The sequence below is a fragment of the Nilaparvata lugens genome, chromosome X (assembly GCF_014356525.2).
Source record: "Nilaparvata lugens isolate BPH chromosome X, ASM1435652v1, whole genome shotgun sequence".
NCBI lineage: Eukaryota > Metazoa > Arthropoda > Insecta > Hemiptera > Delphacidae > Nilaparvata > Nilaparvata lugens.
The window spans coordinates 101,621,454-101,634,881 of record NC_052518.1 but is presented as its reverse complement, the minus strand read 5'-3'; the positions used below and the strand labels follow the sequence as shown (position 1 = coordinate 101,634,881).

Below are 13,428 nucleotides of genomic sequence, written 5' to 3'. Positions count from 1 at the left end.
CAAGATACGGTATTAATAGTTTATGGCGGAAGTTTATAGGCAGCGAAGATGTACCGTTATCCACTAAATGGCAAGTTTTCGAGACAGTGAGTAGAACAACTATCACGTATGCTGGTCAGGTGTAGGGGTATTAACGTAGGGAGGATGTAGAATGTTCCAATAGATTTTTCATGAAACGAATGTTCGGGTTACCGCAGAATACGCCCAACTATATTCTATATTTAGAAAGCGGGAGGGATATTATGTGGCTACAGACCCTAAAAATCCATTTCAAATACATATTGAAAGCACTTGCATTACCTGACCATAGATTCCCTAAAATATTAACAAGCTTAGTGGTACAGAGTAATAGTGGCTGGTGTAGTGAATGGAAACAATTATTTAATCAATTTAATGAGGGATGGGTGGACCCTATAACTCAGCCAAATCGTTGGGAGATGACATGCGACAATATAATTGATAAAATTCGCCGTAATGTACTGGGAACTTGGTGGGAGAAAGCTTCAAATTCTCAGTTTCATCAAATATATTATACGTTAAGAACCAATAACGCAGTTATGAAAGATTATTTAAACGACTCAAATAAAAGAAGGATGATTAGCATAATTTTCAGAGCGAGAGGATCATTATTACCCTTGAATTTTAGAGTAGATAGGGGGGAACAGCTATATTTGTTCACTATGTAATAGTCAAGAAATTAAAGACATTTATCATTTTATAGGAAAATGTAAGGTGCTATCAGAGTACCGAGTAAAATGGTTTGGAAGCTCGGTGATAACGGATGAAATGGTCCAAGAGTATTTAAATGGTAAAAACTGGAAAGGTCTAGCGGGATATGTGAATGTAAAATTGAGATATAGAAAGCTCCTTGTGGATGAATTTAATTTCTAAAAATAGCTGTACTCTAATAATACTTGTGGATTATAGAAAATAAATATGTCATTGTAAATATTGTTCCCAAACCGAAAACTGTACATATAGCTCTGGACATGTATGATTGAGTTCATCGGTTTAATTGAAGATGATTATTTATTGTTCAAATTATCATTGTATCACTTCATTTCATAAAGAATTATTTGTATGTTCAATTAATAAGTAAGAATAATTTACTTTGTATCAATGTGTAGTTCATCTCTAGGCCTATAATAATGATTCAGGTTTCTCAAATGAACTGAAAATGATAAGACTCCAAGCATAGACGGACTACTGTGCTATGAGTGACTAATATTTAGTGCTAACTTCCCAGTTGCCTTATAAAGTTTATTGAGTGCTATCGCATGACATTGTGCAGCCCGTTCACTCTGTAGCCTACTGTGAGAACATTGACAAAAACTAGAAGATAAGGATGAGATATAGATTAAATAACTATCAACTCCGGCTGACGGCTTTGGCTATGCCTAAGAATTTTCGGATTATTATGAACTATGGTATTGATTGGTGACGAATGATATTGTATTAATTTGATATTATTTTGTATTGTTTTTTGAAGTGAAAAATAAATTCTTCATCTATCTATCTATCTATCCTACATAGACTCCTTGCCATCACAACCTGAACTTTTGAGTGTGGTTAAAGAATTTGGTCTTCTCTTTTGTCATACACTACACGTGAATCTATACTCATCTCATCAAAGCTCAAGATAGTCAATTTCTCGATTGTCTCCTTAGCTTTCAATTTTGCTGTCATGAATGTGAGAACTTCTTTTAGAAGTCCTGGAAGACATTTAATATTCCTTGTCAACATTGATAAAGTTAACAATACTGGTAATGGTAAGTTCATTTTTAATTTTAGAAAATTGTATGCTCTCCTAGATAAAGAACAAAGTGTTAATGCTGGAACAATATCACTCACAAGTCAGTATCAGAAGTCAGTATCTGTTGGAAAAAACGGGATTGTGTTCCTTGTATGTTATTAAACAAAGCATATAACTTAGGTAATTCATTTTCTAACGCAGCACCGATGATAAATTGATGTAAGGTATGTAGAAGTATGATAAATCAGGCACCAGAATACTGAGTGTAATTCATGGAAACGTACGTAAAATTATTTATTTATTTATTTATACGTGGATACAATAACAAATCATATAAATATGATTGGGAAGGAACAACAGGCTTGGCCCAAAACTATTCCATTCCCAAATTTTGATTACATGTCCAAAAAATAGGTTATGTTTCTTCTGTAAGAAGTTCAAGCTCAACTTTCGTCCAAAAATAAATATGAGATGCAAATTTTAAATTTAGAAAAATTAAAACACCAAATTATAGTTAAATATCACACTTAATTATCACTGCACATTGAATTAATTAAGTTATTTTATGAATTTTGAAGCCAAAAATACACACAAATTCTCACTAAGAACAGCATTAAACCATGAAGACATATATTTTCTTCTTCTTCTTCTTCTTCTTCTTCTCTTCTTCTTCTTCTTCTTCTTCTTCTTCTTCTTCTTCTTCTTCTTCTTCTTCTTGTAAGTGTGTGCCAAGTTTTTTCGTGATCGGATATAGCATGTAAAATCTAGGGGCGCAGCTCATACATTCATGCCGGCTCAACTCAACAAATTCTGAGCGCAATCGGTAGAACCGGTTTTTCTATTTCCTTCTCCAGTTTCTCACTCGGCTATCGGTCTGATGGGATTCGATCATTTGCGACAAAATTCAAAACTTTTCTACCAAATGGGATTCGTCTTTTTGCGACAAACTACAAAACTTTTCGACCTAATAGGATTCGACCATTTGCGACGAACAGCAACATTTTTCTATCAAATGGGATTCGACTGTATGAGAATCGGTCAGATGGGAAAATCAAATTTTCGACCTTTTGCGACAGTTGAGATTTTCGGCCAAATGAGATTACTATTAAAACTTTTCGATCATTTGGGATTCGACCATTTGGGAAAGTACAAGTTTCAATTCTACCATTTGGGATTCTTCAATTTTCGATCTTTTGCAACAAAATAATAATTTCGGCCAAATGGGAATCGGTCATTTGACATGCCACTAAAACTTGAACTTTCCCAAATGGTCGAATCCCAAATGATCGAAAAGTTTTAATAGTAATCTCATTTGGCCGAAAATCTCAACTGTCGCAAAAGGTCGAAAATTTGATTTTCCCATCTGACCGATTCTCAAGCAGTCGAATCCCATTTGATAGAAAAATGTTGTAGTTTGTCGCAAATGATCGAATCTCATCGGCTAGATAGGATTCGACCATATGGGAAAGTATACTTTCGACCTTTTGGGATTCGACTATTTGCGACAAAATACAAAACTCTTCTACCTAATAGGATTCGACCATTTGCGACGAACTACAACATTTTTCTAATAAAATGTAACGTCAACACTATCCTACGTCTTAGCCCAATCAAATAGTACATCGGACCAAACAAAAATTAAGGTAATTGATTTTATTGTTTTAATCGGTCCATTTGGTTACTAGTAATCTATGGTTTCCCACCAAAATATCTGAAGACATAACTTTTGGCAGCCTGAAAACCACGAGATTTTCGTACTTTTTTAAGTTTTTTCACGATATCTCCAAAACCAACTGTTCAATCAATATATTTAGCGATTTTTCGCAAAGTTGAAAAAAATTACCAATTTTCGACGACCTATAACTCGCTTTCTATTGGAGATAGGAAAACATTTAGGGTATGAAAATTGTAGAGAATTTAATGATCTTCAAAAAAGTATAGAACAAAAATATTGATTGAACAGTTGGTTTTGGAGATATCGTGAAAAAAATTAAAGTATGAAATTCTCGTGGTTTTCAGGCTGCCAAAATTTATGCCTTCAGAAATTTTGGTGGGAAACCATAGATTACTCTTACTAGTACCCAAATGGACCGATTAAAACAATAAAATCAATTACCTTAATTTTTGTTTGGTCGGGGCTCATTATGATGACTATTTGACTGGGCTATCTGATAGGCACTCTAAATAAAAACTCAAGCAAACACTTGTGGCGTCTATACGTATAGACGTATTTCTGGCCAACTGCCAGCTACTGGGCCAGACCGGAGTCTGTAATGATGAGAATGTGGAGGAAACAATGGACACTTTTCTTGTGGCGTCTCATAGACGCTGGATAGTAGTTAGGGGTTTATCAAGAAATTATTTTCTACACCCAGTTATATTATGTACGTGGAAATCGTATAATTTACACCATTATCTAATCGAGCTGCATTACAGTTAAAACCCTCTCCTTGAAACCAAACAGGCCACGAAAACTTGCGCAAAAAATGTTTGAACAGAAAGTGGGATGATTAGGGTTGCCACTTGTACTATATAATAAAGTATTGTACTTTATTTGGAGGTCTTGTACTTTATACTTTGTAAGCAAGATAAAGTACGCAAAAATACTTTATTTTGCTCAATAAAGTTCTATATAATAAAGTACGAGGAAATTAAAACATTTTAGGTTAGTAGAGTGGCGGAGTCTGTCAGAGTCGAAACCGGTCGTTCTTTTAAAATATATTAAATATTTCATATAAATAAAGGGTTCTTCATGTTTTTAATAAATCATTTAAAATTGTATTTTGAGAAGTACACTTATCTTTGGCCAGAGTGCAATTTTTTGCATTAAATTTCTTAATCTTGTGTACCTAGAATTATTTTGCAATAGCCTAGAGTTGATTAAATTGTTGAAGAGTAACAATATTATGCATTTTTTCAAGGAGTATAACTTACGTTTTGAATTTAGAAGACCAACTCTAAAACTTTTTGGATTAAATAAAATAAATTATGTTTTTTTCATGATACTATATTAAACAATTCTTCTGTATGAGCGTGTGATTTGTAACAAATGAAATTAATTTATCTTTTTAATTATTTATGATTATTTTCGTCATACCAGTATGTAATCAATAACTTTCCAAGCTATTATGTTCTTATTTGGAGGAATCGAATTATTCTATCAATAATAATTATAATGGATTCTAATAGTAATCAGCGATATTCATGTCAATAATGTGTATTCTTATGAGTATATCGGAATGCCACAGAATGCTGACTTTTTGAATATAAAGGTAAAAATGACATGTACTTTATTTAAACCTAATGTTCTATATTTTTTAGGCCTGTGATTACCAATGTACTTTATTTTTCTTAAAAAAGGTGGCAACCCTAGGGATGATAGAATATGTGGGAAGAGCAGGCAGAAAAATATAACATTGAATTGCCAATACAAAAGCCTATATGTCTGGACTCTGGTGAATGAGAAACCCGTACTATAAATGACACCCAAATTCATAAAACACTCCACCTCTTCTAATATTTTATTCAATAAACTGGCAGTTGCCAAAGCTATAGTGAGGTCCACGTTATAATGGCAATTTATTTAGGAAAATTGAATAGAAACTATAAGCTAGTGGCTGACAACTGGTCATTAGTTCTATTACTAAAATTCAGTTGTACAATCAAGTGCTAGCTCTAGGTATATGACACGGTATAGATCCACGTTATAATGACAGTATTTGATTAGCAATGGTATTGCTATCCTTGTCTATCATTCAACTACCTCTTTCTCACTTTGCTTTGCTGCCAGATCGTCTTTTAACAATGTAGAATTAATAATTAATCAACAAAATATTACATCTTAATTATGAAAATCAATTAAGGAATTATTGAAAAATATAATTTCTCGCTCAATAAAATATAATTGATTATTATTATAATTAATAATTATTATTAATATAATTATAACTTAGAAACGTTAAAAGCAGTGTACTTTGCAATGATCCACTCCCACATTTCATATGGAGTTGAAATATATGGAGGAACAAGCATCTCAAACTTAAATAAAATACTCCTATTACAAAAAGAAGCAATAAGAATAATTCTAAATCTTGATAGAGAGCGATCATGCAAGCCATTCTTCAGTAAGTTAAAGTTCATGACGGTGTACAGCCTGTACATTTATAGGACAATATTATATATAAAAACTAACGAATCTAGATTCCCACGGCAAGTAGATATACATAATTACAACACAAGAAATAAAAATAATTTTACAATAAAGAAACACAATAAGGAAAAATATAAACAAAGTCCAACGTACATGGGAATCCCCCATGGTTGTCTCCCAGGTTGCATAAGACATGAACCTGATAGATCAAAATTTAAGGAATTGCTGAGAGCATATTTGATGGATTTAGCATGCTACAGTATAGACGAGTTTACTGTAAAAAAATGAATTTTATACAGTCACTAATTTCTCTTTAGCTTTAAGTTAGTTTTTAGTTTTTGACTTTTTCATGTACATTTTCATGTATGTTTTGGAAAGAAATAAATGAAAGAAATAGTTAATAATAATATTGATTATTATTAGTCTACATCAATAAACCTGTATCAGGAGGCATTGACAAGACAGAGGATCGGCAACGTTGTTCTCCTATCTTTCTCCACTGTTATTATACCGTGAATCTCTCTATAGAATATCAGATATTATTAAATATTATTCAATACTGATTTAGTTAATTTTGTCAATCTAATCATCTAAAGCCCGAATTCAAAAGCCGTAAATTGAAGTAGAATAATATCTCAATACAAAATCAAGAATAAACACTCATTACAGTAGCTTCCCAATATGGAATTATGTTTGGGAAAAGCAATAAATGATTAGCTGCGGAGACAGATAAAAACTAATTTCGATCAAAATATGCTCGCTACAATCAGTGTAGAACAGTCCACAATGCACACCCGGAATTTTTATGGACAAAATAACGATCGTTTATGCGATAAGAATATTCACATCCTGTCTCGTCTGACTTTATTATCTTGCAACAAGTAATGAGTTTGCACTTTGCCAATAAATTTGCACTGTTGATAGTCGAAGTTATTTTAAATTAATTTGGAAAACGTTGCTGACATACGACATAGTTATGAGACTATTGAACTCGTGAAAATTGTTCACAAATTCTATTTTCAATTGCAATATTTACATTATGTTCAAAAAAGTATCTTTACATCCATTGAAGCAAACTACACAACAAATATTTCTGTGGTTTGAATCATAGAGAAACAATAGCATAAGTAGATATCCCATGGTATAGGGCGTTTATGTCGCAACTTTTACTGTTATCTCAAGCCGATTACTGTTGATTATTGTCGAATTTTACTGTTTTGTTGGGGTGAGAGTATATGAAAGGCACAATATGAGAGATTACCAGCGTCACACAGCTTCACGGGAAAGAATTACATGAAGTATCGGCTTGAGATAACAGTAAAAGTTGCGACATAAACGCCCTATACCATGGGATATCTACTTACGCTATTGTTTCTCTATGGTTGAATCTAGAAAAAATCCCAGGTCGGTTGCCCTATTTTCAATATGATTGTACTGTACTCCGAAAAATCCAAGGTTAATGATTGCAGTTTGTCATGCAAGCGAAATATATTTGAAGGATTGATTATTTCAGTTTATAGTTTATCAAAGCTTGGTGATTGTTTATTACAGCTTTAAGATAGTAAGGTAACTTACTTATGTAGAATATTTGTTAACATGAGACCTGAACATTTCTGATCTAAATGTTGAGCATGCAGCTGTGGATCAAATCTGAAGAGTACGGTATGTGAATGTAGAATATGTTCATGTTGTATGTGATATTTCGGTGTACACAACATGTAATGTTAGTGTGTAATACACTTCGTGAATAAGATCATTCCAAACACTCAAAAATCCCTCATTAGAATTCTAAATCACCCTCTTACAACTTTTTTTTCTAATACATTATTTCTAATTGAAAAAAAATCGTGATAGGAATAACTTTTGAGAGAAGGGTGAACACTAACTCAGGAAACATTCCAAGGTGATAGTAGCACTTTTATATCAATTTAGTCTGTAGATGGAAATTAATGAGAGATTGCATTTATTCAAATGCTAATTACGATCCGACAATTAGTTTGTCAGTATGGTGTAAGAGTGAGCATACCTGACTAGCAATTATGAGGTACCAGGTTCGATTACGGGGCTGGAAAAATTTTTTGAATATAACATCTCATCGAATTTCCATCTAGCTGTTAACCCTGTTCTCAATATTTGCAGTAGCAGAAGTCTTCGGGGTGATTTACAACATTTAATTTGGATTTTCGTTTAATAATAATTGATAATTATTAAGGTTTGAAGCAATTTTGGGTAAATGCCTGTTGTTTTTACCTGAATTGTATTTGCATATGAATAATTTATTCTGTATTGAATCACAACACATAATGTAATAAGATTCTTAGACAGTTATACTTTGCTCTTGTTGACTCTAAACTGAATTATGGAATAAGTTGTTGGGGCTCTACTTACCCACTTGAGACCACTTATAACCTTACAAAAATCTATTGTCAGAGCTGTTAAAAAATCAGGAAGATATGAACATGCCTTTCCCCTTTTTCAAGATATAAAATGCTTGCCTCTAAGATACATATATGTTTTCAAAGTTTTATACCTATTCATTGTAATGTCTGGAAACAGTGGTCAGGCACTTTTCAGGGAGAGAACAAATTATCAAACTAGGAGAGTCACTTCTGATCTGCTAAGGCTTCCCAGGTCATATACCACTTGTTTCCAGAAATCGTTTGTATTTCTAGGTCCGAAATTTTTCAATAATTTACCTTTTGAGGCAAAGAGAATTGATAATAGGAAAATGTTCAAATATTACATTCTTAAATGGCTTGGAAATATCTTGCCTGATTGTTTAGAACACATGTTTTTTATTCTTTCTTAGTTTTCGACATAATAATTATTATAGTTGTTGAAAATCATATCAAAAAGTAATTAAGCCCAAACTAGAAATGTATGAGAGGTGAGTGAATGTGTGAGTGTGTGTTTTCATTTTTTTCTTGCCCAAAAAAAATTTTTTTTCTTTTTTCTGATTTTATTCAATTATAGTATAAGCACTCCTGCTTGCACGCGTTAAGCATTATATGCTTACAGCAAGCTAGAAATATTCTGTTTCAAAAAAGCTTTGTTTTTTTGTTTTGTTTTTTTCATAATACATCATACACGTAGAAAGCCTTATTACATAAATTATATTTTATACAATTTCTTCAGTGCTTTTTGTATTCTATTTCCATTTTTGATGTTTGATGTATTTGAAATTTTGTATGTATTTGATTTTTGAATCAGAATAAAAAACAATTTGAATTTGACTATGAATTAATATAATAATCAAACGGAAAAGAATTCTGATGAAAAATAATTCCGTTCCGAAAGCTCTGCTAATTTCTGAAGTAAATAACATGTAATAAAATGTTATGCTACTACTGGATAGATGGTTTTTGGTGATCGAGGTCTGAACGTTCTCATGATTCATGTGAAAGAATAGGCTATTGTCACCAACTATTAAAAATTTCGTTTAAAACAAAACTGGAGAGTAGCAAGTTTTTGTTAATACAATATTCAATCTCGTATCCCACCTGCAATGGTAGGACCCCTTTCTTTCAATATTATGATCCATTCATTGTTTATGTTTTATTCTTTCATTAAAAAAAAGTATATTAGGAGTTGGAAAATAAGTACAGTAATTCCATTACGAAAATTCTGTCAACTTTTGATGTGAATAACATAATATTCAAGTCTCTATTATTATAATCATTTCCATCACCATGAGACTAATATTAGATACCTTTGTTCAATGAAAAATAAAAAGAAACGCCAACTTTTGAATTACTTGCATGTTAGTTATCATCGAATTAGAATGTTTAGTTGGAAATGTGAGTCACTGGGCAGTATCCTAGTTGAAACATAATTGGATCAGTTAATGGTTTAAATAGTGAATATAATACATTATAATAAATGCAATCAAAGCTTGATTCAATTCTGGATTAAGTTTGGATGACGTCCAAGCTGCTATTGATCATACGGGAACATTTAATAGGGGCATTATTCCAGAGTTCGAATGAAGTGTCACGGAATTCACCTGAAACTGTCGGTCCAATAAGCTCTCATAAATCCTTAGTTGAATTAATGAAATCAACGTTTTGGTAGAGAGTTAGTTGGAAGGATATTGTGAATATTCTTTCCAAAGAATGAATAAATAAATAAATAAATATCTTTATTGTCACAGAATGTTTACACATTATAGACAACGTCATGTTTGGTAACTCTAGTAAATACAAGGCAAACATGAGCCTGCAACAACAAGTACACAAGGCAATTTTACAAAGTTCAATACATCCATTACACTCTAAATAAGGTATAAATTATATTTCCCAATCACTTATCAACTACTTATATATCATTTATCATATTGATTATATATACATTTTCCAATTTATAGAAAAATAGTCGGCTATTTTATATGGGGTTTCTCCTATTAAAGCTTCCTTTACTTTCAACTTAAAAGCACTTTTACATAAAGATCTTATAGTGGCAGGCAAATAGTTATAAAGTTTCACTGCCATATAGGGATTTAGTTTTTGAGATGCACTGTGCTGATACCTAGGAACTCTTAAGCTATTTTCATTTCTTGTTGCATAATTATGGTGGTGTCTATTCACATCAAATTTTTCAATGTTAAAGTGTACATATACAACTTTGAAATAAATATAGAGAGCTGGGAATGCCATCACTCTCATTTTTTTAAACAAAGGTTTGCAGCTTTCTCGGTATTCTGCATTGCATAGGACAATAATAATATATGTACAAAGCTCCTCCAATATTTATGTAGATGCTTAACAATATTATCTATAGCTATTACCAATTGCTTTTTTCATATCATATGCAGTTCAAAAATCATTTTCTTAGTCTATAAATTCATTTATAATTTTGCTGTATTGTAAGCTATTGTATATAAGTGTAAAAGCCAGTATATATTGTAATCTACATAAATAAAGTAATCAATCAATCGTAATTTGCATGCATCACAGTAACACTATCAAATTTAAGTTTATATAAAAAGTAATATTATATATGTTTTTATTTTTTATACCGTACTGTAGAGGTAGAAATATTTAGTAAACTGCATGTCAGAATTTGTCTAAAACTGTCGAAATTTATTATCTCTCCCTTAATCACAGTTATTCTGCATACTAACAATCACAGTAATGTTATCATATTTTTATACTATCCCACTATGCATCATCACATACTGTCATAAGTGAATTAATTTCTGAATGAATTTCACTCCTGTTGCAGACAAGATTTTTCTTAAGCAAACAGTATTGTATTCAATGAGCTGTATTATAATTTGTATAAAGGAATTTGTCATGTAAGCGATATCATTGAATAAAATTTGATTTGATTTGAATTCTATTTTATTCGTAATTTCATCGTATTTTTGAATAATATTATTCTCCAGTTGTTATTCATAAGCCAAGGGACAAGGGCATCATCTACTTTTCCATAATATGGGCAGTTTCTCCAGAATAAAATTGGTTGTTAATTAATAAAAATTATTTCTCGTTGTGGATGAAGAGATGTGGTAAATTCAAGACACTATATTATAATGATTCCCAGCACCGATGGACGATTATCAGACTAATATTAGAAACCTGATGCACACATAAGACCTATAATAAGAAGAATAAAACATTGAAGTTGTCAATACCACTATATTCTCACGTACCGGTAAACCGGGGTGACTTTGACCCAATTTTGGGGAGTTGAGATTTTAAAGTGCTTGCAATTAATACTTAAGTTGAAACACATTTTTGCAATATTTTCTATTGTATTCTGCAATGTTTGAAGATTATTTTCCATTATAAAAAGTTTGAATTTTTCTCAACTTAAACAAATATAAATATTTCTTTGGAAATAAGAGACAATGTCAACCAGGGGTTGGGGTGACTGTCTCACTTTGAAAAATATGAAAAAATTTAATTTTCAAGAGTTATGCAAAGTGAAACCAACTGTTAACCTTTAAAATAAATAGTTACATTAATAATAAATGAAATCCACTTCAAAAAAATCACAAATTATTTTAGTTTCTGCTGCCTAAAAATCTTTTGTAGCGTCGAGGCATGTTGGCTCCAGCTACAGAATCAGCAAAAAATGAATATTGAGAACGTATTAATTTTAAGAAAGATGAATAGTTATTATGTTTTATCAGGTAGAATACATGATATCTATCATATTTCGAATTGTATTTGCATCATATCCTGCATAATAACACAATTTTTATACTGGGACAAAGTCACCCCAAGTTTAACCTAAAATGACCTTGTTATGTATTCAACTAGTATCAGAACCCTATCCAATTCACATAAATAGTTTTTGGATATACCAATTGAAATAAAAAACCAAAAATATATATCATAAGTCTTTTAGAAGTTTTCAGACAACAAAATCACAAGATGAAGCAAGCAGTTAGGTTTTATGTCGATAATTTAAGTAATATATCGAGATTCAACAATATATCGATTGTAGAGCCTAGATAATGATCAGGGTATCAATATTAAACATCGATTTCGTATAACAGAGATCGGAGATAAACTGATTTGAATCTTTTTCCGCGAGGTGGGACCAAGTCACCCCGGTCGACGGTATATGATTGAATCAATTAATTAGTTTTAACTAAATTAATGCTTCTGTATTGACAACATCAATGTCTTAATATTTAATAATTATAATCAACAATAATTTGACATACCATAAGTAGTGTCGGCAGCCGCAGATCTAGGAAGCGGACAAGTCACTTTTGTCCCAAATATCGATGGCCAGGCCGACGATGACGACGATCAGGTAGATTATCAAGATGACGATCACAAACAAGTAACGATCACAAGTAAAGTTTAGATGGCGCATCCAGAAAGGCCTATCCTGCATTGGATGTCCTGCGGCGTAGTTCAATGGACGAACAATTTCTGCTCCTGGAGCGGATCGTGCTTGATCGTCGCATCCACCAAAAACGATTTCATCGAACTGTTCCATAACTAAATCAGCTTCTTGTTGTTGGTTTTCGATCGCGATCACCATGGCTCCATCACCTTGGCGGGCCTCTTCCAGAGTGATGCCCTCTCCCTGGTTTGATTTCGTGGCAGCCGGACGCATATTGTATCGCGCAAAACTACACGGAGTTGAGAGACTTGTGTTGACTGGTTGCCGGTTAGAGGCGTAATGAGCCATGAAAACTGAGGAGCGCTAGTGCGCTGCCAACTAGATTCATAATGGCGCTGCCAACCTCCTCACAACATTCATAGGGGGCCGAAGAGGGGCTTAGCCCCCCAAAAATGTTGATCGACTATTTCCTTTCATATAGTCTTATGAGAATGAGTGAATTTTTTAAACTTGGACTATAGTGCTTACAGTTCTAGTGAAGCTATTCATTTTACTAGAATAAGTACATTTTTTTCAAATTGGATTTATATTTATTTGTTTATTTATTTATTTGTTTCATTGACAATTACAAATCATAATTATAATAAATATAATATGATTGGGAGAAGACAACAGGCATAGCCCAAAACTGTCTTCTCCCAAATTTTACAAATAAAAGTTTCAA

General features: G+C 32.2%; 1 protein-coding gene across 2 annotated transcripts in view; it reads right to left on the bottom strand.

Annotated features, from left to right (window-relative positions):
- LOC111048729 overlaps nucleotides 1-13,084 on the bottom strand; it is a 22,201-nt gene extending 9,117 nt beyond the window's left edge. Inside the window, exon 1 of one of the 2 annotated variants that reach the window (XM_039442851.1) lies at nucleotides 12,577-13,084. In XM_039442851.1, the coding sequence (XP_039298785.1) occupies nucleotides 12,603-13,052 (450 nt within the window). In that variant the 5' untranslated portion in view covers nucleotides 13,053-13,084 and the 3' untranslated portion in view covers nucleotides 12,577-12,602. The remainder of the gene's footprint in view (nucleotides 1-12,576) is intronic. The other variant, XM_039442852.1, reaches the window with a different exon arrangement.
- Between the last annotated feature and the right edge of the window lie 344 nt (nucleotides 13,085-13,428).